At 43.5% G+C, this 25,715-nt stretch overlaps 1 protein-coding gene across 2 annotated transcripts in view; it reads left to right on the forward strand.

The window, feature by feature from the left end:
• VAV2 (vav guanine nucleotide exchange factor 2) overlaps window positions 1-25,715 on the forward strand; it is a 789,576-nt gene that overhangs the window by 458,594 nt on the left and 305,267 nt on the right. For both annotated transcript variants that reach the window (XM_086921069.1, XM_086921070.1), the window contains exon 3: window positions 13,979-14,037. In XM_086921069.1, coding sequence (XP_086777195.1) covers window positions 13,979-14,037 — 59 coding nt within the window. The remainder of the gene's footprint in view (window positions 1-13,978; window positions 14,038-25,715) is intronic.

Here is a 25,715-nt window from a genome sequence, read left to right on the forward strand (position 1 = left end):
AAGCACCTCACTGCAATTTTTCCTCTATTGGTTTACTTTTGTTATGATCACGGCTAAAACGAAGCGCTGGTGCCACGATCGGTTCAAAAGTGTAGAAATCTACATATATATTTTTCTATTTCTTTACCTTTGTACCAATCGCGGCACCCGCACTTTAGCTTAAGATGTGTAAAGCTAAAGCACGAGTGCTGCTTACACCCATTGTGGAGTGCCTAGAGAGGACCACGACTGCTTCATAGTGTGATGAGCGTGAGTCTCTCGCCCTCCCCGCCCACACACATCAGTCCCTTTCTTGCATTGCACTCCTGCCGGTTTCAGTTCCCTTCTCAGTTAATGCTCAGTTTGGTTTTACTGATCTTCACTTTGAACTTTATTTCTTAGACCGGGATTGCTGAAGATAGTCTCTCGCTACTGATCTTCTCTCTGTGGCTCCAGTTCTGTCTTGTATTTTCCCTTTCTGTCCATGGCTGCCTTTCAACCGCTCAGTGCCGCTCCTCGCTGTATCCCCCCAACCATTGCTGCATGCCCCCTCTTCCCTTACCCAATCATCTAAGCTGCATCTTCCCTTGTTTGCGTGCACTTCTCTCTGCTTTGTTCTTCCCTGCCTTTAACTCGTCTCCGTCGCCTGAATGTTATTGTGCTGTCCGCCCTGCTGTTTGAGTTATTTTCAAGTTCAAATTGTTTGATGTTAAATTTCCCTCCTGTTGCCAGAGGGGACCTGTGTGGCGGAGCTACAGTGCACCTTCATTCTCACTGAGCCATGACGTATATTCCTTTGCCAAACATTTTTGCTCCCTTGGTGCACCCCGTCCATCTGTGCATCATGTCAGGAGTCATGCATTATCTTGTTGAAAGACCTCTGAACCCCAGCAGTCTGGTGTGGAGGCACTTACTCATCCAAGGACCTCCACCTTGATCACATCACAGACACTTTCGATAAAGCAGATTGCACAGTTGGTTACCATCAACCTCAGGGTAATACATGCGCTCCCTACATTTGTGTTCTACCCGCACAACTCTTGTGTGTACATCAGATGTAACAGCAATACTCCACACACCAGTAACGTTCCTATCACACATTGTAGTCTCTTACCGTGACAATGCACTGTGCTCCATGGCGCCATCATAAGGTTTGCTCTGTGTAATATCCACACACATACATCCACTGTACTAAATGGAGGCCAGATAACCCCCCTTAAAAAAACTATGCATTTGCAATACAATAGGTCTTGCATTGCTGAAAGCTTGAGCTATTTGTGTTGCATTATTATTAGCAATGTCAATAGCTCAAACTTTCAGCAATGCGAGACCTATTGTATTGCAAATGCTTGTTTTTTATAGCTCCCATTCTGCATGGTGTTCATTTAAAAGATCTTAGAAGGATGAAAGCCAAGGCTGTCCCGTTAAGGCTAGGTGGGAATGGGGAGTATGGTTGGAGAGATGAAGGCCTGCAGAGCGGGAAGTGATTGGGCCACTTTCTTTAGTTGGACTCTAAAGAGGTCATGTCCTGATCGAATTCCTTGATTTCTGGAAAGGAGCAATTTTTTTCTGAATTTTGCCAGGCACAATGAGAGGAATCGTATCCCAGTCTTCTACACAGGCCACAGCAGAATAGGAAAAAGATTGGAAGATGAGCAGAGCTGTTTGGACTTTTGAATCAGTTGTTTTATTTTGATTTTAACCCGTTCCGTGCTGCGTGAATTTTCGCGCTGTGCAGGCTTTTTTTTTAGTGGGCGGCGTGCCGTCCGAAGCACACAAGGGGTTAATAAACAGTTTGTGTATATGCTGATTGTTTGTTGTTTCTTGGTGTTGTTGAAACTAGCCAATACCTGTGGTTTGTTGCAGGATCCAGTCAGCAGATTGAAGACCCTGCCTGTTGCAAGAGAGCGCCAAGTCTTTGATGGTTCTGAGTTCCTCAGGTTCCTGCACTCTCGAACAACAGGAGAGTTGACTACGGAAACCAGATTTTGTGGGGAGCATTAATTCCAGCATCTACCCCTCTAGTGAAGACCGCTAACAGGCAGTGCTTCAGATGCTCTATTAAACAGGGTCAACTCGTTCTATGTACCCAATGCATATTGTGAGCCCAACCCTGCTCAGAGTGGAAGAGCCAATACATGAAGGTTAAGTTGTTGCTTTTTACAAGCACTCCCTATGAGCCCTAGCAGGATTATGCTGCATCTCAGGTAATCAGATGCATTTAAACCGAACATAATGGTATCTCATACAGAGAAGTTTGAGGAGTCAAGCAACTTAGCAGTAGCAAGCAATGTACTTTGCAGTCAGGACGCTTGCTCGGGCAGGGTAGGTTAGTGTGACCAGTTGACTGTTACCGGGATGCCTTGTTTCTATCATCAGATTTCATTTAACCAACAAAAGTAGTCTGAGAGTCAAAGTCACGGGCCACTTTACCTGAATTAATGGGAATAAAAGTACCAGATACAATTATTTGTAGAGAGAAAGCAAGGGGCTGGAAACATGGTCACAGGGGTTAGGTGGTCTTCCGCATTAGTTTGTGAAAAGCCATATTATTGGGCACAATTTTGTTTTCGATACATCTACTACGCCGTGAACTGTATTACTGCCTGGATTCAGGGGTAAACCGTAGAAATTCCAAGTGACTGAAAGATGTGCATGGAAGCAGAGTGCGCTCAGTTTAGGCCTCCAACCTCTGGAACTATCTTACCTTTTATATAAGGGCCCCAAAAGATCTTCACTTAGGAAAATACTGAAGAAGAACAGCTCATTCCTCAATAAAATAATTTGGTAAGTAGGTCCTCTGGGCTGCCTCTTATTCAGCGTCTATTGCCAAGAAGCCATGAAATGCTACATGAACGTTTAACAAAAAATCAATAACATAACCGATTGACAGCACAGAGCAGTGTGATATTGGGTGCCACTTGTGAGCTGTATTGTGTCTCAATCACCCCTCACACCCGCAGGCCTCCAGACCAGTGCTACCCCTGGAGATCCGAAGCCACTCACTGAGGGTGAGTGCAGAGCGGTCAGTGCACCGCGTACCACAAAGGAGTCTTAAGTTCAGTTTTCTAACCAACGGCGTAGAGGAAGGTGGTATTTGTAATTGCACATTTCCTTCTCACCAGACAATCAAAATGACACCACATTAATGGCGGTTTGCTCAGTGCTTGAAATGGAAAGATAGAAGTGCAGGTACTCTGTACCAGAGTATCTGCTTGTTTCTGAGAAGTGCCGGTACTCTCTAATTAAAAGTATAGCATTTCTCTTGAAGTGCCAGTACTTTCCCACTCAATATAAAAAAGTGCTGGTACTCCGTACCAGACAGTACCGGCCCATTGAAAGCACTAGGTTTGCTGAAAAAGCAGAAAATGAAGGTGATTGCCAAGATGTGTTGAGGGGAGGGCTCTTTATCGTCAAAGCCTGGTCGCTTCCAGTCTATGCTGGTGTTCGTTCCCTACTGATGTAGAATGGTTCCTGCCCTGGTGCATTCCTCAGAGCAGCACTATCTACAACACGTACACAATCGGCAAAGAGAGTAGTAGTTGGAGGGTGAGGAGCTTGCCTTACAGCACTTCCTTGTCTGAACTATGGTAAAAGCTGAACAATGTGCCCCACCAACCCCCCGGATGGTGGTTTGTCTCGCTCAACAATGAGGGTTGTAGCAAACAAAACATCTCCTTTGACGTGTCCTGCATAAGCGTGGAATCCACACACAGGTGCACAATTTGCAGTTTGAACTGGAGCTATTTTTAGGTCTGGCATACCAGCACAGCTGTCTAGAAACCCTAGATTGAGTGGGTTTTAGCTCCTACCAAATGCGTACTTCCCGCTCACCTCAGGCTAATGGTTATTCGATGCATCGTCCCACCTCCTTTAGAGGGCCTGCGTTGCAATGCATGAAGGGCTATCTTACTTTACACTGATTTATCACATCTCAAATTATTTAAAGCATAAAGTATTCTTTTTTTTAAATGTGTTTTTAACAGCTGGTCTAACTTCATTTTTAGGCAGTAATGAAAATGTAAATCAAACCACATAAGTTTATCAATGCTTGTTAATATGCGAGTTTGACCCTGCCATTTCACTCATTTGAAGAATAGGCACCTGAAGTCAAACATATATAAACCATAATCTTGATTTTATTGAATTTTAAAAATATTAAATGGATTTCTGAGAAAGTATATTTTTTGCTGTCCTCTTTTTGACCTTCTTCCCTTCTAGTTTTTTCCTGTCTTCTGCCTTTTTATTACCAAGACACCCGCACCATCCTGCTTGAAAGAGTGAAGAGGGGCGAACCACACATTTAAAAAAAGGAAAGAAGAGTGATTTGGAGTATGGTATTACCCCATAAAAATGAGAAAAGAAATCTACACCTAAGGGGGAAAAAGCTGGATCTAAACATTTAGGTGGCCAGCAGAAGCACCATACGGCTTTTTATTTGGGTTGCTGCCTGCCCCTTTCAGTCAGCCTCATTACCACTCTGCACCGTCACCACCCTGTCTCGTTACCAATTTTTCCTGAAGAGACAGATGACTTACCGGCCAGGAAAGCAAAAAAAATTAAATGTCCACTTCGGGAGGGGAAGAATTCGAGAACCCTCATAGAATTTTAAACAACACCCGCCTTAGGTGGGGATTTCACCACAGGGAACTAATTTGGGTATGAGTTCCCTGTTTTCAGAAATCACTGGAACTGATTTTGAGCAAAAAATCTAAAACTGCATTTTATATAAAAGAAAGCTAAAGTGCCAAAGCAGAAAACTCTTTATTACTTTGACAAACACAAAAACCCTATTTGTACTCTCACATCTTGACAGTGGCTTCTAATTTCTCATTGGCTGCTGCCACCAGACTCAAATTCTGCGGTCCTTGCGTAGTGTATATCCATGGTCTTGCTCTTCCTTTCCTCGGAATTTAGGGTGCTTTTTCGAACTTTGGCTCAATATCCCTAATTTCCTATCACCCCATACCAAACCTGTTTATGATAATTTTACCTCCTTGATATTCAACTCTGGACCCCACAGACTCATCGCCTGATTCTAGTTAATTCATCTGGTTCATCATAATGTTTTTGTACAACTGTGTCCAGTGCACCGACATGGCGATTCGTAAATTTGGCAAGTACACATACAGGTGAAAAGAGATAAACAACCTTCTGGAAAAGCATATTATGGGAAAGGGGTTGGGCTAGCAAGGAGAGGGCCTTGTCCAGGAAAGAAGGGCCAATATTGGTATTCAATGATGCCTCTAGTATGCTGATACTGTTTTGTACTTTTCAGGCGATAGTGACACCAAACGAAATCCTATTGACTGGGATATTGTTTGCTAAATTTGTGACAGGGGTCACGACCTAATAGCACCCAACCCAATTACTCTCCCATATGATCGACCTCTAACTTCCTCTACCTTATTAAACTGACTTTTTTTCTTGTCCCATCCTCAGCCCTGTGCAGTAGCTGACAGTATATGTATAGTGCTTTTGAAAAAAGTTATAAATAAACAATAAAGTAAGATCTTTCAGCCTGGCATCTTGCCTACTAGCTTCCATTTTTGTTGTATTGAAAGTCAGATACTCCCAAAGTGTGAACCATGAACAAATGAATGTTTTTCAAATGTGTGTCCATGCAACTTTGATCTCTACCCCTACAAAGAAGCTATATAAATCAGTCATCTTAAATAAAATTCTTTAACTGCCCATGGCTCAATATTTTTATCTACCATAACTGGGCATGCTTAAAAATGCAAACATCGCTCGTGTTACCAAAAGTGAGCAAAAAAAGAATTGTTGTTCCTCACCAGAAAGAACTGGATTAGTTCTCTTCCTAGGAAAAGTGGGAAATTAATATCTATGGCCGATTTAAGAAACTAAAGATCCTTGCCTCTGGTCGAGTAGCTTATTAACAGTTAATCGGCATGTAACTTGTATTTTCTGTACTGCTTCCCATCTGTAGCATACTTTATGAAACCAAAAACAATTTTTTGAGCTTAATATTCTCCAAATTGCATCTGATCCTGGCAAAGACCTCGAGGCTGTTGCAAGAAGACAGGTCTGTTGTTTTGGCAGATGGTGGAGGCAGGCGGAAGAGCGACTTCTGAATCCTGGCGTTTTTTTCCCCCTGTCACCTCACATCTCAGAAAAGAGCGTCATGGCACCCGGAGCAGCCCTGCCGGCGGCTTGTGCTTTTTTAGGTCAGTAGGTTGCTTTCTGCTCGTTTGGTAAATTTAACTTGTTTTTAAGGGATTTGACTTTCCAGAGTCCTTCTCCATTGCTCCTCTCTGCGCTCCCTGTGGACTCCGGATGGCATTAGCTAAACCAAAGTGGCATTAGTTCTGTGCAGTGGAGAAGCCCAGCATAAGGCTGTAAATTGCAGAGCATCACAACAGGAGAACTTTCCTAGCGGGCAAATCTGCAAGGTCCTGGGCACATTCAGACAGACAAAGCACTTACCCTCTTTAATAGGTCTTGTCATCAAGGAAGGCCACAGGACAGTGCACATTTACTGCCTTGAGAGGCCCAGATGAAACCTTACTCCCACATCCTACAGGGTACCCAATGAGTGTGGGCAAGTGTGTGATCTTGGTGGATCCAGGCAGCATAGAGGGTTCCTGAATCCTGTACATTCACATCCTACGGGGTAACCAGGGAGTGTGAGGCAACATGCCCGTGGTGAAACTACATTTGATCTCGATGGGCCCAGGCCAGCATAGAGGGTTCATAGAATCCATGAAGCACTTACTAGTGTAGAATATTTTTGCTGTGGCAGTGCATGGTGGGGATCTTGGAGTATCAGATTGAAGGACCTGGATATGGAAGTACTAGTACGTTTTACCTCCTAAAATTCCGCCTTATCGTGCAGCACTGAACCCTAAGTTCTGTTTTAATGGCTTTTCTGAATAATGCCAAAAAGTAATTGTACTAAAAATAACACGTTTTTATATAGATCTACATAAAGGAATTTCTGCACACAAACAACAAATAACACTATTACCTGTTTAATGATAATCAATTTGTCGACCTTGTTAGGATAATAGGGAGGGTTGTGTAAAGCAGACCTTGAATGAGTGACCTGTGGCTCACACGAAACGCACAGCAGCGACACTTAACTCACTGAGCCATTTTGCAATTGTAGCACGTGGTGTTGTAATATTAAACTTCCCAACCCCTTCTGGTTCTTCCCACTCCCCCTGCGCTGCACCCCCAGGCATCACCTAAAAACTAAGCGCACTGGACCAACTTCAAAGTGTATGACGAACACTCCATCTCGAAAATTATATCCTCCCTAAACCCGAACAACCACTTTAATGACGCACTCCCCTCCAACTGCCTAGCAGCCACCGCTCAATCCATCATTCCTAGTTGGACTGCAATAATGAATGCTTCCCTACTACAGGGGTCGATACCTGCCGCTTTCAAAGCCGACCGAGCCCTCCCATTCCTAAAAAAAACCTTTGCTGGATCCTGCTTCCTCTGACAACTTTAGACCTATATCCAATATCCCACTCTTAGCTAAAGTTCTGGATAAATGTGTGCAATAGCAGCTGAGTCAACACATCACCAACTTCCACCTACTAGATGACTTCCAATCCGGATTCGGACCTGGGCACACCACTGAAACAACCATTCTCCACATCGTGGATGATGCCCTTCAAGCCCTTTGAACAAGGCAAAACCTGTCTCCTAATCCTCCTAGATCTATCCTCGGCTTTCGATACAGTCAACCACGAAGAACTACTTGAACGCCTCAAACTCAGGATGGGACTGGATGGCCCCGTTCTTGAATGGTTTAGGTCCTTCTTCCAAAACCGGGCACAGATTTTCCTAATCAAAGGTAACCTATCCGCTCCCTCTTCAATCACGGTTGAAGTCCCCCAAGAATCAACCCTGTCCCCCACCCTCTTCAACCATTACCTCGAACGCTAGCCCAAGTAGTTTGCACCGCAAATATCTCCTACCACATGTATGCTGACGAATCCCAGATCTACATAAAAATCTCTTCTCCTGAGGAGATTCTCCCCCTGAATAAGGCCTTGAAATTGACTGTCCAATGGCTCACCTCTAACCAGCTCCAACTTAACGCGAACAAAAACTTAATGTCTCCTAATCTCCTCACTCAATACCAACCTTGACATTCAGGAATGGATCAAGGCGATCACAGCTTTAAACTGCCCACCAACTATAGTGGACTCTGCCAAATCCCTTGGTATAACCCTTGACTGCAGTTTGAACATGCGTGACAACATCAAATGCCAATTCAGCCAGATTTCACCTGAGCTACCTAATTAAACTGAAGCCTTTCCTCAACACTCCCGACCTAAAAATGGCAGTCAAGTCACTAGTCATCTATAGACTGGAATATGGCTCCTCTACGCTCTCAGGCCTACCCAAGACCTTCCGGGCCCTACTGAAAGCCTGCCTCTATGCAGCCGCCAGACTATTAACAGGGTCAAGAAAATCTGGCCATATTTCTCCGCACCTGAAAGCTCTGAACTGGCTTTCTCTTGAGGCCAGAATCCAACTTAAATTATTATTATTATTATTATTATTATTATTATAATTGCATTTATTGAGCGCGCAGCTACCCGGAGGTTTCCCGGCGCTAAAGCAAACAGAAGATGAGCTAAGTTTAGGAGACTATGAGCATGCATGTTAAGTATTAAAAAGCCAGGTCTTAATTCCTTTACGGAATGTCAGGTAACAGATTTCAGATCGCAAGGATTGAGGCATGGAGTTCCATAGGGAGGGTGCCAGTAAAGCGAACGAGCGACCGCCCATTTTGACTCTGTTGACGCGGGGGATCTGAAACTTGTTTTGTGTGGAAGATCTCAACGTACGGGAGGGGACATATTGCTACACCAAAGAGGACAAATATTTCGGAGCTTTACCCATTTTGATGTGGTGCATTATGCAGAGGGCTTTAAATTTTACTCGGCTCTCAAGTCGCAGCCAATGCAGCTTGCGCAGATGGATGGCGGCCGAGGACCTGACAGGTAAGTTGCAGATAAGGCGAACTGCCATGTTCTGAACCACCTGAAATTTCTTTATTACCTCCTTACAGGCGCCCAGAAGTAGAATGTTCCCGTAGTCCATACGTGAAGTGACAAGGGCCTGGACCACGGTCCTCAGGGTATCAGCTGGAAGCATCCACGTGATTTTTCTCAGCCACCTGATGATGGTGGTACAGGTGGCAGAGACTTTTACAACATGTTGCTTCAGTGACAGCTGGTTGTCAAGAAGGACCCCAAGGTTGCGGGCTGTGGCTGAAGGGGTGGGTAAGGGGCCCATCTGAAGAGGCCAGTGTTGCGGGCCCCAGAGCGATGTATTTGGACCAAATAGGAGCAGCTCTGTTTTGTCACCATTTAGTTTTAATTTATGTCTGTGCATCCAGTTGGAGATATGTTTTAGTCCAGACTGCAGGGAAGACGTGGGGAGATGTTTATTAGTGGAAAGCGAGTAGACGATTTGCGTGTCGTCTGCGTAAGAATAGATTGTGAGGCCTGCTTGCTCTGCCAAGAAAGCAAGAGGTCTCACATAAAGATTGAAAAAAAGAGGACTGAGAATAGACCCCTGGGGAACACCCTGAGGGGAGGTAAAGATGGAGGAAACAGAAGTGGAGGAAAAGACTTGGAAGGTGCGATTAGAGAGAAAACTAGCAATCCAGGCCAGGGCAGGACCGTCTTTTAAATTGGCATGTATCACACACAAGGCCCTATACTCTCTGGCATTTCCTGTCCAGAAACCTGTGATATCCGGAAGAGCCAGAAATCCCGTTCCTGAATCCTGTAAGGCTTCACAAGAATATTAACAGAAAGAAATAAACTTAATAATCCAAAAGCTTGGTTCCTTGAAACAAGAAATTTCGAGATGTGCCTCCTTAGGGGTTAGACTTAATGTGGAGGAGCAGAGCACAACATACTACAGGACACGTCCTCAATATTTACTTTCTGTCCACCAATGTGACGTGTACTGCATAAGAACATTTGCATAACTAATTAGTCCAATTCACAACATTCTTGTTTCCCAAGTGTCCTTTATTTTTCACAGGATAGAAACAGCCAATGTGTTTCGTCCACTGCCTGTGGACTTCATCAGGGCGTTGCAATCTAGGTGGCCAGTCACCCCTTTAGCAGTGCTCTTTTGAGGCTTGGATGGTAGTTTTTGGTGCTGAGAAAAGCAATGGACTGTGATGTTAAAAGCGGATATTCAGACGAAAGATGGGTTAAAGTTAAACATGGAAAGCAAAGAAACATGGAGAGCAGATGGTGGCCTGAGATGCTGCGTGCTCACAGCTCTTGTGAGGGCTGAGGGTGGCTGCTTCACCAGTGCAGATTTTAAGAAGTGTCATCAAACCCAAACTGTATCCCAGCTGGTCACAGGCTTCAGTGAGGTTGAATACTTTGTTGAGGCACCTTAGCTCAATAATTTTATCGACCTTCAAAGGATGACCCGCTAAATCGATCTGCACGAATTCAAATCCGGGATTAATAGAATGCTCACATATGTCTAAAGTAGGCACCTTAACCCACAAACCTATACCAACTGCATATATATTTATAGCGAGTGTGTTTCAAAATAGATGGAACATCAGCTTGAAGCATTGCATGTATATTTTTCCTCATTTCAGTGTTTGTGTCAGATAGGATTTGCACATCAAAAATAAATGACGTGTAATGACTTGTAAAGAATCTAGGAGTGTGGTTTAATGACTCTTTCATTCTCCGAACAGATATCAGTGGTTGCTGGTGCCTGTTTCGGCATTTTGAGGATGCTGAGAAAAATCTTGGATTTTCTCCCAGTAGAGGCTAGACGTACGATTATACAGGCCCTTGTTACGTCACATTTAGACTACTGTAACATCTTGTACCTAGGGGTCACCTAAAAAAATCTCTACTTCCTGCAGAAGGTTCAGAATGCTGCAGCCCGCCTAATTTTGAACATTCCTAGATGGGCCTCTGTCAGAGAGGCTCGGAGGAAATTACACTGGCTCCCCATACAGGCCAGAGTTACGTTTAAGGCCTTGTGTTTCAGGTACAGGATCTTCAATAAGCAAGGGACCCCCTTCTTGCACCCCCTTCTTACCGCCTATAGACCTGCACGCTGCCTAAGGTCATTGGACACGGCAAAGTTGATTGTGCCTAGGGTTCGGAATGTAAGGGCAGGTGGGAGTTCCTTTGGATTCCTTGCGGCGAATGCCTGGAATAACCTCCCTGTTGACCTAAGGAAGTACCCGTCGGAGACTTTGTTTCGGAAAAAACGTAAAACGTGGCTATTCCGCTGTCATCCGGATGGATCTAAATAGGCCATAGGTAGCTGTTCCATAGGGGGGCCCATACTGCAAGGTGGGGGGAGGGGGTGGTCTCAGGCCAGTTGCTGGGTACTTACTGGTGTTTAGCGTGGGGACACTCCGTTGGAGTAACAAAGCGCTCTATAAGCTGTAAAAATAAATAAATACTTCAATAACATTTCCCCTATCTAAACTGCTTCCCAAAATACTTCAATAAGATTTCCCCTATCTAAACTGCTTCCCTGTCTTCCCGTCACAAATATTTTGTGAACAATTACATAGTTTTTGGAACAAAAAAGTCAACCGATGGGCTTTGCCTCTGTTTGATCAGTTGAAAGAGACCGCTGTACACTGCACCGTCACCCCACAACACTGTGCATACACTGCAACATCACCCTAAGGCACTGTGCATACGCTGCACTGTCACCCTAAGGCACTGTGCATACGCTACACCGTCACCCCAAGACACAGTGCATACGCTGCACCGTCACCCCAAGACACAGTACATACACTGCAGCGTCACCCTAAGGCACTGTGCATACGCTGCACCGTCACCCTGAGGCGCTGTGCATACACTGCACCGTCACCCCAAGGCACTGCATATGCTGCACCGTCACCCTAAGGCACTGTGCATAAACTGCACCATCATCCTAAGGCACTGTGCATACACTGCACCGTCACCCCAAGACACAGTGCATACGCTGCACTGTCGCCCTAAGGCACAATGCATTCACTGCACCAACACCCTAAGACACAGTGCATACGCTGCACTGTCGCCCTAAGGCACAATGCATTCACTGCACCAACACCCTAAGAAACAGTGCATATGCTGCACCGTCACCCCAAGACACAGTACACACACTGCACTATCACCCCAAGACACTGTGCATCCATGCACCATCGCCCACCGGCACAGTGCATACACTGCACCGTCACCCCAAGACACAGTGCATACGCTGCACCATCACCCTAAGACACAGTGCATACACTGCACCATCACCCTAATGCACAGTACTTACACTGCACCGTAAACCCAAGACACAGTACATACACTGCACTGTCACCCCAAGACACAGTGCATACGCTGCACCGTCACCCTAAGGCACTATGCATACGCTGCACCTTCACCCTAAGGTCTACGCTCTAGTATTCCGGCTCAATAGCACAGACAGTCATCGTGGTGTGTTGGGGGGAGAGGGGGGCATCCAGAGCTGTGTGTTGATGCAGGGGGATAACAACTGGAAGAAACTGCAGGAACCGGTCCTTCAGTTGGCAGTGTTATGTGGTATATTGAGACAGCACTGGCTGTAAACTCAATAGCACTGTGCATTATGGGACTTGGAGTTCCACACTCTGAAAGCACCAACACTAGAATTCGATTCATGGAACGACTAAAAAGGCAGAGCCAGCGGATAAATCTACACTTTACTCCAGTCCCTCGGCAGCTGTGGACTGTAGCCGTCACTGCAAAAGGCCTTTTCAACAACCTTTCAGCTCCTTTGGGACTCTTTCACCGCCATTATCAAATGACGAGATTCTGCTTACATTTCTTATTTGCAAATTGCTGAAAAGTGGTGCTTTTTCATAGAATTGTTGAATCTGCTAAACATTCATTTATTTTGAAATGCCTGCATTTTGCAAGCGCATTAGCTCCCAAGTGTCCATAGGCGCTTCAAGTGGCATAGTGAACCCAAAACTTATCCTAATATGAGTAAGGATTTCAATTTCTTTTTTTGGCTGATGCTCAGTGCGTTCTGTGCACTAGTCATTCCAAGTCACTCCAGTAGCTGTGTTGTTAGGACTGAGAATGCCCGGCCTCAGTGCTTGTTGGGATGAAATCGTGGAGTTGGAAGGATTTGCTGGCAGACCATAGTATGATACGATATAGTATCTAACATGAACATTTAAATATACCCGGAAGTATGGAGGATATGTAATTAGTCGTACTGAGTATGCAAAATCTGTGTAATTTGCTTTTGTGTAATTACGTGATATTTTGAAGAAATAACACTCAATTATGTTAAATACAAACTAGGCATTTGGCACTGTCTTTTTACATGAAATGCGTACTCATATCCACTCTGGGCACGCGGATGCATTTCACGCAAAAAAAAAAAAAATAGCTTAAAAAAACCCAAAACACTGAACTTCAGCCGCTCGCATTATATCGTTTGCGTTGTTACTTGCGCTTGCAGGACATTATTTCCACGAACAGCTCATACATGATGTTGCGTAATAAGGTACTTTTTGGACTTTTGCATACCAAGAGTTATGTGAAATTACGCTAATTTCATTATACATGCATAACGAAAATTGTTCGGTGCCTAAATAATAGTTCTTAGATAAAATAAATAATTGCGACCAGAGCAATGCTAAAAATTATGACATTTCAAACTTGTTTAATGTCTTCATGAGGTTTAGCCCATTACTGTTTTAAGGTTGGCTCAGCCATTTCAAACCCTTGCTATCGATGGCTACTTTTTACTCGTTGACTGGAACTGTTGCTTGGTTTCCCTTCATCATTACAATGGCTGCACCAGTTAACTCCAAATTCCAATATTACATGATCACAGCGTGTGGAATTGCCTGTCATTGCAGTGACGTGTATTGTTGAGGTTCTACCAGGATACTGCATTTTTGTCTTGTAAAATACAGTGTTTTTATTATGCACTTCCTTTTGCTCATGGATTACAAATGTGTTTTGCTTTCTATTTATAGGTCATATCTGCCATATCACGCCTCTCCTATCACAGCATTGCTGTAAACAAGGGAATCAGGTAAGACTTAAAGATATTGATTCAAGATATTGCATTTAACACTTATTTTATTGCCTTTTAAATCACCATTATTTGCTAGTATAACAACACAGCATTTGTCTAACTAGGTACATTTATTAAAGTAAACGGTGATCAGTTGAATGAGTTACCTATCACACGTCTACCTTTTGATTTCAGCTGGCAAGATATGCCTGTAATAATCTTTTAGAATCAGTTTGTTTCTACGTTGTCCAAGCATCTGACTCAGAAAAATATGTGTGGGTGCAGATCAGGTCACCGTGTTTAATGTTAAAATTCAAAATGCAGCTTTTATTCATTTGGAAATTAAGGTCAGCAAAATGTACATCACTAATGTAAAATCGTGTGCTACAAGTAACGAAATAATCTTAATTTTTTTCCATAAAACGTTTTTCAAATTGAATTTGTATCTGCAACATTTTTCACATTTTAAACTACTCATAATTGGGACCATTCACGTTTTTATTAGCAAAATCTGCTGTCTGTATAATTAGTGTTCAACAGCAAAATTCATACATTTTCTGGGTAGTTTGAACGATGTTTTTCAATGACATTCTACAAGATCAATTTGAATTCTAATTGCCCAATTTAAATATTTAATACCTTTACTCATTTCACATGCAATGCTAGTGAGCTGGGAATTCAAAGTGAGCAAAAGGTTAAACCATTTCATTTGACCTTCATTGCAATGTAAATTAGTGTATCAGTCTGTAAACATTCCAAATGATGGATGCTTATTTCAGTTGACCAGTCTGAATTCAATAATCCACCAAATTTGCAGAATGAGAAGGGTGGAAGACATTCGGCTCACATCATTTTCTGGATAATGTCCAACATTATTTAGAATTTCCACATTCAGAATCGACTGTGTACCTTAAGGGGATCATTGCCACTGGATGTGATTGACAGGATGCTACAGAGTCGCTTTGCACCACTAGTCTGTACCTGGGATTTGCTACGTTGGTCCGTAAATACTTAAGCTATCCACATGAGATAAATTTTGATTCAGTTTTAAATGGGCATTATTTATATACTCTGTGGTTATTTTTAGATTCTTCAAGTCCAGAATAGATTGTGGGCCAATATTGGGCACCTCAGTTTAATTAGAATGAATAAATGAATGCTGACCATAGAGATATTGATTGATTGATAGATTGATTATGTGAAGAGAAGTGTTACATCACACCCTTATCAGGAATCAACCCTAAGACACATTACCATAGTTTTCAGCTTTTTTAGCTCTTTGCCCCAAGATAGTGCATTTGCACATTTCTTTCCTTCTAACACTATTGAGGGGTTCCAAACAGGGTCACAATCTCACTTTATTTAGTCAGTCAGACACATTCTTTATTCGACTTCATAAAACCCCAAAAGTTGCAAAAAAGCATAATAACACCTAATTGAAAATGTTAAAAACATTGTTTAATCATTAGTGTGTGAAATCCTTCACAGATGTACAAGCTCTGAGACTTGCTATATAAACGTAACAGGCGGAAGGATCACCGGGTAAGTTTAGACTAGTCAGACAAAATGAAGCATTCTTAATTCTGGAAGTAAAGTAGATCCAGCCCCTCTTTGAGGCTCTCTGGATTGCTTGTTTTGGCTCACATTCAGCTGATGTTGGCTTCACCTATATTCAAGTAAATGGAGCTACTTGCCTTCCTTGGGAGTATGAGTCAGATCACTAGACTTCTGTTATGAGGAGTGAGGGAACAGTACAAGAAATGAGCCGAGTTCAAATAAAATGAAAAGTATGTGATGGAATTTCCAGACTGAATCATTTAGATGAATAATATTTAAACAACAGCAGTTGCCTGGTGTAGTCGTACAGTCTCTTACGCTATGAGGCCTGTAATGGAAGCAACAGCATGGTTGGGGTGATAAATGGCTACAGAAATTGCAGACTAAGCGGCTGATTAAGATGTCGTACGGAAAAGGCTCCGAATGAGATTCAATATTGCAGAATCCGATTTAGAACCCTTATTCCCGAACGAATCGTATACATTTCCCAACGACCAATTATGATTCCCAGAAAATGTTTGGGCAGACTGAATCAGTTCCTCAAGGCATTCAGACAGCCTGAGTCTTTCGGAGCCGAATCGTATAGCTCTATATACACAGTTTCCAAAGGAGCGATTACGATGACCAATTCGGACAGTCCTTCCAATTCGGTCTGCCCAACACGAAATGGCTGTCAGAATCTGTCTTGGGGGCATCCAATTGGGGCCCATGGGGGTACCCAGTGGACCCCTCTTCCCAACCATGCACAATGTGGCAGGCACCATGGGGTGCCCGCCACAGGATGCAAGGTTGTCCCCAAACACCTCTAGTAAAAGAGAGAGGGACCCCAGAAACCAAAGGGATAGGGTTCCACAAATGACGTAAGTCAAAAAGTAATTCCCTTTGGGCGAATTCACCTAATACATAGGTACTTACTCACATGAAATGAACTGACCAATACAAAACATATAACAGGAAGCAATGAAAACAAGTGCAAAAATTCAATACATGTGAAAACACTATGGAAAATTAAATATAAAACAATTTATTAGCATACATTACATCAATTAAAAGTTGGGAAACACATACAAGACGGAACAGTATTTAAAAATAAACATTCCATTGAAAAAGGAAAGGAGCTACAGGGAGACAGGACTAAACTCAAACAATAATTTTGAATTTTCCTTTATTTGTAATCCCAAATTTGCTCCTTTAGCATCGACGCGTTTCGGCGGTTAACTCAATTAATGCCGCCTTCATCAGGACAGTAAATACAAATGTTTCCCAATGTTTCTCAGATAAAAATGATCTCTATCTCATAAGGGGTATGCTGCCTCCTTGTAGAAAGGTAGAGATACTCGTCCTGCGAGTTATCTTCCTGATCTAGATAAACCTCTGGGTTAAAAATGGTAACAAGTACATATTCGTACTTTCAATAGTGGCGCATCTAGCATAATAGCTGACAGAAAAAAGTTAAAATTGCTGCGTCCAATACACGCGGTAGTGGTGTTTTCAATGACGGACCCACTCGAGAATTGAGCAATTGACGTGGATATCAGGGTTCCAGTGTTTATCCTCACGTCCTATCGGTAGGACGTGAGGATAAACACGCGGGACGCCTGAAATATCGGTGAACAGGGTCTACGTAGAGAAATTCCCCTCGTGTCCTGGGTATCTTACTGGAACCCTGATATCCACGTCAATTGCTCAATTCTCGAGTGGGTCCGTCATTGAAAACACCACTACCGCGTGTATTGGACGCAGCAATTTTAACTTTTTTCTGTCAGCTATTATGCTGGATGCGCCACTATTGAAAGTACGAATATGTACTTGTTACCATTTTTAACCTAGAGGTCTATCTAGATCAGGAAGATAACTCGCAGGACGAGTATCTCTACCTTTCTACAAGGAAGCAGCATACCCCTTATGAGATAGAGATCATTTTTATCTGAGAAACATTGGGAAACATTTGTATTTACTGTCCTGATGAAGGCGGCATTAATTGAGTTAACCGCCGAAACGCGTCGATGCTAAAGGAGCAAATTTGGGATTACAAATTAAGGAAAATTCAAAATTATTGTTTGAGTTTAGTCCTGTCTCCCTGTAGCTCCTTTCCTTTTTTAATGGAATGTTTATTTTTAAATACTGTTCCATCTTGTATGTGTTTCCCAACTTTTAATTGATGTAATGTATGCTAATAAATTGTTTTATATTTAATTTTCCATAGTGTTTTCACATGTTTTGAATTTTTGCACTTGTTTTCATTGCTTCCTGTTATATGTTTTGTATTGGTCAGTTCATTTCATGTGAGTAAGTACCTATGTATTAGGTGAATTCGCCCAAAGGGAATTACTTTTTGACTTACGTTATTTCCCCAAACACCCCTTTATTCAATGGAAGCCTGTGTTCTGGTTGAGAATACAGGCTCCCATTGAAGTCAATGCGAGTCCGACTCTCATTGACTGTGATAGGAGCCTGTGTGCTGGAAAGCATAGTAATCTATGTGCTGGAAAGCATAGTAACCGGTCGTTCGGACTCGCAGGACTCAATTAGTTCAGAAACAATTCTGAGACTGATTAGTTCGGACCAGTTTCCGAACAACATCGTAAACGGCCCCATAGGAATACAATTTTGTTTAATGGAGACAGTTTTGTGTATCATTCCCACAACCAGGCATGGTCATTCAGCACTTCCTCAGAAACAAACAGGCTCACACCGAAACTACACCAAAGTACCAGCTCTACCAGTGTAATGTGGGCCTCGTGCCAAGAGATCTGAATGGGACAGGGAGCAAAATGCCACTTTGTCTAGGATGGGAAGATTGCTTGAAGTGGCCAGGCAAGTTCTTGTCAGAATCCTGACTTGATGATATTCCTGCTGCCACAGGGGACTTCATGTTATTTCACTAAGGTTGCAGTGGCCACTTGTCCAGGTGAGCTGACGCAGATAAGCAGCAGTTCTTTCCGGGGTTAATTTGCCATCTAAAGTCACTCAGAGTTCACTTACATTGCACGAAGACAAGCACTCAAGGTATCATTTTTTCATCCAGACTACTGCAGACCATTTTTATTGGTGATTTTAGGGCCGTATAAGACACTGGAGTGTCACTGTGTAGACTTAGAAGGATTGTCTCCGGGAAACCAGGAAACCAAGCCTACAGAGCAATGTGTCTTTGTAGCCACAGTCTTTATAGGACTTTTGGGAAAAGCAAAGGGAATGGTACAATGGTTAATTTGTAAAAGAAATAAAATAAATAAAAGTAAAGTACTGGGGCTCTTGTCAAGAGACAGCTTGCACCAGCCCATTTCTTCTGTTAGCGTTGCCTAAAATAAAAGCAACTACTAACCATCAAAGTGTGGAGAGAATGTAGCATAATGGCCAGAGCTGCCAACTTCAAAGCTGGGGAACCAGGTTTGCGTCTTGGCGTCTGCTCAACATCTTGTGAATCTGGACAAATCACTTAATCTCCCTGTAAATTAATGTGTCCTTAACTGGTGCTCATGAAAATTGCTGCTGTTTATGATTAAGTGCCAGTGCTGAGCGCCGGAAAACACCAGCTCAAATTAAGCACTGAAATGGTTTGACCTGGGAGAAAGGAGTCCAGAAAGAGATTACTCCCACTCAGTGTGATTCCCAAAAGTTCTAATGCAGATACGGCAAATTGCTGCATCAGCAGACACACCATGTAAGGGTAGGTGGAGCTGGCCACGTCAAGGAAAGGTCTGGACCCCACATTTGCTTGACTCCTCTTCTAAACATTAACCTATTTAATATAGGGTATCCCCACGAAACTATTGGCAAAGCCTTTATTGCCAGCAAGATCAGATCCAGGCCTACCCCAGGGTAAATGATGTAGATATAGAAGCACTGGAAAAGCCAACAGACCTGACTTTTTGTTAGGGGTACTGTTTGGGTATTGTTGGGTGACTTTGTGTGTTTGGTCCCCAGCTGTCCACCTTGGAAATAAAACCCCCTAATGAAGCAAAATCATGTCTACAATAATATCGTAGCTGGGATTAGGGCCCTTTTTACTGAACATTTGCATACGCTGCACCACCAAGGAAGAGGCTGATGGGAAGTAGCTAGAAGATGAATCTTGCATTTAAGTGGTTAACAAAAAACAGGTTAACAAAAAATGCACATAGGAAAATATTGCATAGCAGATACTTTTGACAAAGGCCCAGTGTTTGTGGTGTATATTTAAGAAAAAGCATGTGTGTACGCAACTCTTTGGGTTTGCCAATATTGAGCAAAAAAATCTGTAAATCTAAAAAGACGCTGTCATGACAGCAATGCAATACAATTGAACGCAGAAGCACGATTGTTCAATAGCACTGTCCCTTCGAAGTTGGTGACGGCATTAAAATAACACAGTTCCTAAATAAAACGTCATAAATCAGCAATTAAAATGGTGTTGTTTCAGCAAAATAAATACATGGAAAACACCCACTGACATAATTTCCTAGCTGCATGTTCTTTTGCATCTGGAGTCAGAGGAGCACTTGATGTCCCATCAGCAAACCCATTGGGGGCACAAATGGGCCATGTAGCCATCTTCAAAATCCCACGGGATTGATGGACAGCCCATCCAAGCAATGACAAAGCATGAATAACACATGAATGTCAGTGGTTGCAAGGGCTGACCGAAAACCTCTGTATTTCAAGCGCACTTTTTTTTGAAGAATTGATGACATTAGGTTTTCCATACTAAAAGCTGTCTTTAACCAGACCTAAAAAATTCCTGTATGGACAGGGCCGGACTGGCCATAGAGGGCACTGGGTAATCTCCTGGTGCGCCGCACGGTTGGGGGCTAGTTTTGGGCCTCTGGGGGCCCTTTTTGCTGCAAAATCGGCCCTGTACCAAAATCGTCCAAAAACCGGCTCCGGCAAAAAGCTTGTCGGCACCTCCAAAGAACCCCCCTCCCCCCTGAGTGGAGAGGGGGGCGGCCGAGCACTTTGCCAGGGCCGGTTGTGGTTCCCAGTCCGGTCCTGCGAATGGAACCCAGCCGGGTAGATGGATTTCTGACTGTCTCCAGCACTCGCTGATTCAGCCAGGAATTGAGGCCTGTATTGCAATTCTAGAGAATGTGCACATACATCATCATTAGGTACCTGCAGTTGTATTGCAGGTGCAAGTCATCGAGCATCCTTAACCGGATACTCAGAAGGTAGGGTAGATTTTTTTATTTTATTTTATGCGGATTCCTTTGTGTACCACTCACACTGCTTTTCAGCCATTTAAGGATCATCACAGAAAAGGATGACTGTGGTGAAGGTATAATGTAAGTCTGGATTCTGTGTTGCCTGGTCTGGTGTAAAAAGGCTGTGGACCACTAGGGACATGTGGGTTTTCTTTGACCCTGTGATGGAGAGGAGCAAATCCAGATGGAAGAGTGGAGATGTGAGGATTTGATGTTGGTTTGTCTGTCTCTTTTTGGTGTAGATTGCGGGCTCTGTAGCTTTGGTAAAAGTTGAATTAGCTATTGCCTGGGAATTAAAGGCAGTATCTGACGCCCATGCATGATGTCATACAAGGTAGCATGCTGCTTCCATCTGTCGTGTACACTCCCACAGCAGAAGAGCTCATGTCTGCCATGGACTCCCCCCTGGGAATGAAGAACCAGAACACTGAGTGGGGCATTTCCCACTCAAGACTCCTCGCGGAGTGTGCTGGGCTGAGTAATTGCAAGTACATATAATGTAACCACCTGGATTTTATTTTACACATATCAGTATTTTATATCAAGGAATTAAAAAAACAAAAGAAAGATAGAACCTCGAGAAAATGTAACATTACTTTTTAGGTTGAGCCTTGGCAATGGCTGCTCTGCGAGACATGCTGTATTCAGGTATGGACAGCGGAAAAGGGGTGCTTTTACAAAAAAAGAAACATTTGTTTGCCAACTTGACAAACAAATGTTTTTTATTTGTAAAAGCACCCCATTCTGCACTTTCGCTTTAATGACGGCCGCGCACCTTTCTTTAGGCGAGTCTCATTTAAAGAAAGGGGCTTGGCGGATATTAAAGTGAAAGTGCTGCATGGGGCGCTTTTACAAACCAGCATTTGCAATGCAATAGTTCTTGCATTTGCGAGAGTTTAAGCTATTGGCATTGTAAATGACAAAGCATTTTATTTATCTGTTTTAAAAACCAACAGCGAAATAAAAGGCATTGTCATTTACAAGGCCAATAGCTCAAACTCTCGCAAATTCGAGACCTATTGCATTGCAAATGCTATTTTCTCTTACATTTAAGAAATCCAAGTAAAGCCAATTCAAAAATACTCAAGAGTTCGCTAAACTATTTCTGACAGAGTGGACAAAAGGCCAGAAATATGTTGAACGGTATTGTTAATTTTCTCTTAAAAAGGCGACTACCATATTTGATTGGTAACCTATGTCAGATTGGTCATGGCGTGTTGGTACATAGATTATTGGATGAAGAAGCAACTAGTATATTTTACCTCATTGTTTATATGTGTACAGCTTGGTATTTATAGGCTCAAGGTTCGTCCCACACAGTAACACACAATATCAAATGCTGTCCAGGTCATGATGGCATGGAGTGGCGCGGGTCAATGGAACTTCTGTAAGAGGTTTATGGGGACAGTGCCTCTGAAGCAGTCTGGCCCGCACTGAGCTGTCTGTAAAGTAATCTGTTGCTAATCTCATTATCCAGGTTTCTTCTATGTGGCTGAATCCTCTCAAAGCTGCACTGAGCAGCTTTCCAGCAAAAGCTGTTCCGAATTATGCCATTTGTCTGTCAGAGTCTGTAAATTCCGGGGAGGTTCTGGTGTGTGATCTGCTGCTCCATTCATTGATGCAGCCAAGTCAATCCCAAAATAACACTTTTTTTTTTTAAAGTTTTTTGTCTGTGTGTTATATATACACCCTCTGGGTCCTATTCACAAACACAAGTTTCAAACCAAATGTACCTGATTTATGCTTGTCAAGAATTCTCAAAGGGATTCCTGGGAAGCGTAAACCCATTTACATATGCAAAGCTTGCCGCCACTGGCGAAGATTTCCCTATACCCATTAGTCCCACTGAAGGGGTGGGAAGATGGGTGTTACAAGCGGTGGTGGATGGTAATTTTAACAGCGAGAGGAGCACACATAACTCACAGCCATGCATTCACACACACACACACACACACGCACACGCGCGCATACACGCACACACGCACCAAACATTTAAAAAATAAAAACGTACCTTACATGCAGATATCCGAGAGGAAAGCCTTGAGGGTTCGGACTGTCGACTTAAGGTCAGCCAATGAGGGAAGCCGGCAGTCCCAAGCCTTGGCAGGTCAGCCAATGAGGGAAGGCAGCAGTCCCAACCTTGTCACAGAGTAGGATGGGGTCACTGAGACTGCTGACCCCACCCCACCCCACTCTGAGAGGAGGTGTTACTGATTGACACACGTCCCTGGGCAATTCTGGCCTTAAAACTGAAGTGCCCTGGTCCGAGGCAATGGGTGACACTTTCCCTCATCATGCGAGGGAGGGCCTCGGGCATTTTTGACAGGCTGAGGAGGTCCTGCCCTCAGGGCTGTTGAATCTTCAGCCTGGTAAAGTTCAGTTCAGGCAGCCAGGCGCCTGCACATTTTGCAAAGGTCTAGCTCCTGGCCGCCAGGTTGACCTTTGTTCAGCCTGACACGCACTCTTCTTTCTGGGAAAACGTTGGGGACCTCAGCCCCCGAGGGACGGGCTGCTGCTGGTTACAAGTCATAACTAGCCTTCAGGGCCGTTTCTAGGTGTTTTGCCGCCCTAGGCGAGAATTGAAAAATGCCCCCCCCTTTTACAACCATCACTCTCTCCCCCTGTCATCCAGGCCTCTGCAGTTTCTCACCCTCTATACACTTTCATTCGTTCTCTTCCAACAAATTCGTTTAGCACTCTTTGAGATCTTCAACTGCCAGTGACAGTGGCAACTCTGCTTGTTTTGCTGCAGAGTAGACTGGCCTTGGTGACTGGCCCATCCCTATACCAGGCTGTCATCTCATCATCTTCCATCTCCTCAAAGGGTGAGGTCAGGCGCCTCACTGACCTCACACGATCCTGTGACATGATGTAAGAGGGTACAGAGAACATCTAGAAGTGAAAAACTGAACTCTGCGCAGTGAAGACAGACAGATGTCAGCTTTCAGTTACCTGCCTCCGAGCCAGAGCCTGGAAGTAACTGCATGCTGCCTGAGGGTCCATGCAACAGCAGCTGAGGAGCAGTAGTGTATTGATGCTGGCAGCTGAAGCCAGAAAAGTTGCAAAAAACTGTATGTGTGAGAGAGACAGTGAGTGCGTGTGTGTGTGTGTTTGTGAGAGAGAATGTGTATCTGTGTGAACATGTGAGCACGTGTTTTTGTGAGTTGAAATTACACATTTCTGGCAATGGCATATGTAAAGTAATTATTGGCACAATTATGGCACTGGCATACTATATGTAATTGTTAACATAAGGGAATACACCCAATTCATATTGGGTGCACCAATTTACATACACAGTGTATCCACTGCCCATTTTGAATAAATGGGGTGCACGCCTTGGGAGCGTCAGGCTGCACTGGCTTGGCACACCAATGGCTATTGAGCCAATCAGTGTAAAATTTGACCCCATATCATAAAACATTTTCCCAGTAGAGAATCTCCCTGAGCCCTTATAGGAGAAGTCTATAAATTGAATATGATTGAAACCTGCACTCCTAGCATCAATGCTGTTCCTGATCGCTGTGCCTTTCGTACATAGTTGTGCCTTTTCATGTGGTGCTGTGGCTGGTATTGAGGCAGTAACTGGACATTGGGGCTGTAATTGGACAGAATAGCACGATCATTGGATATATATGCCCATGGATATATGATAGCCAATGAATACTTTAGACCTGGCTAGCAAGACAAGAAATAGGCCCTATGGTTCACCAGAAGCCACTCCATATTTCATCTAGTGGTCTAAGTGTAAAACATCCGCCCTTCTGGATGTTGAGTTCAGAAATTCAAAGGGAAATGTAAAACTTTATCCACTAGTGGACTGGCACGTGTTAAGGGAAGAAAAAATGTAATTGGATAAATTACAAATGCACAGTCTGCTTCAAATTAACTAGGGGTGGGCACAATTTATCACAAAAACCAAAAGCAGCATTTTGTTCGTGCTGCACTCGTGGGCTAAGAGGAATTTTGCATGAAAAATCAACTACCTACGGAAGCATGATTCTGAAAGGTATAAAAGGGGTAGAGTTCTACAGAGTACATTCGTTTTTGGGCTGGTCTTTAGATATGGTGGAATTGAGCAAAACAGGCTGTGGCAGAGTGCCAATTTGGTGAAGTCTTGTATCTGTAAACAGGAAGCAGTTTACACCTGCTGAACTTTTTTTTCTAACAGGCTAAAGAACCTCACACAAGAATTGCCACTAGTACAGGACTGTTGGAATATGTATAATAACTCAAACAGACTTGTACCTCTTTTAGCTTTTGTTATTTTATTGACCAGGGATTTAATTTTGCTCTTCAGACCATAAGTTACCGCTTATTGCACACCTGCTGCTGAGCCGGCATATGCCAGGTCTGATTACTATTTTATGCAGAGGTTAGTAGAGAGGTCGTCGAGGCGCTTGATGTTTATTAAAGAAGGCCATGGCTCCATAGCCGATGCAGTATATCTTAATTGCAGTGGAACGCGTAGTACTGAGTTCAGTTGGCACCTCCCTAGGGCCCTGAAAATAGAATTAGAAGCTATTATATTTATCGAATCCGATGCTGTCTTGATACGGCACCTTTAGTTCCCTCCCCAGAACACTGTTATTTCTTTCCGATTCGCTCCACTGATCGCCCCCAAATAGCAGCGTGATGAGCCCAGCCTAACCATAATTTCCGAGCCACCAAAGATAAACAACAGCAACGCAAATGAATTGTTGCTCTCCCTTTACTTTAGAAACATCTTTGGGGTCACGGTGACAAGACGGACTGCGTTTAACTTTCTCCTCTGCATCCCTAAGCTGTTACAAGAAAGTGAAAGGCAATCCCAAACTCCTGCTTTTTGCCGCCCTCCCCCTTTTGCCGCCCTAGGCGGCAGCCTAGTCTTGCCTAATGGCAGAAACGGCCCTGCTAGCCTTGTAAGATTGTAATCGTCCACAAATGTATGTTTGTAGCAATTCACAAGCTTCTTTCATT

Source organism: Lissotriton vulgaris, chromosome 5 (assembly GCF_964263255.1).
Source record: "Lissotriton vulgaris chromosome 5, aLisVul1.2, whole genome shotgun sequence".
NCBI classification, from domain to species: domain Eukaryota; kingdom Metazoa; phylum Chordata; class Amphibia; order Caudata; family Salamandridae; genus Lissotriton; species Lissotriton vulgaris.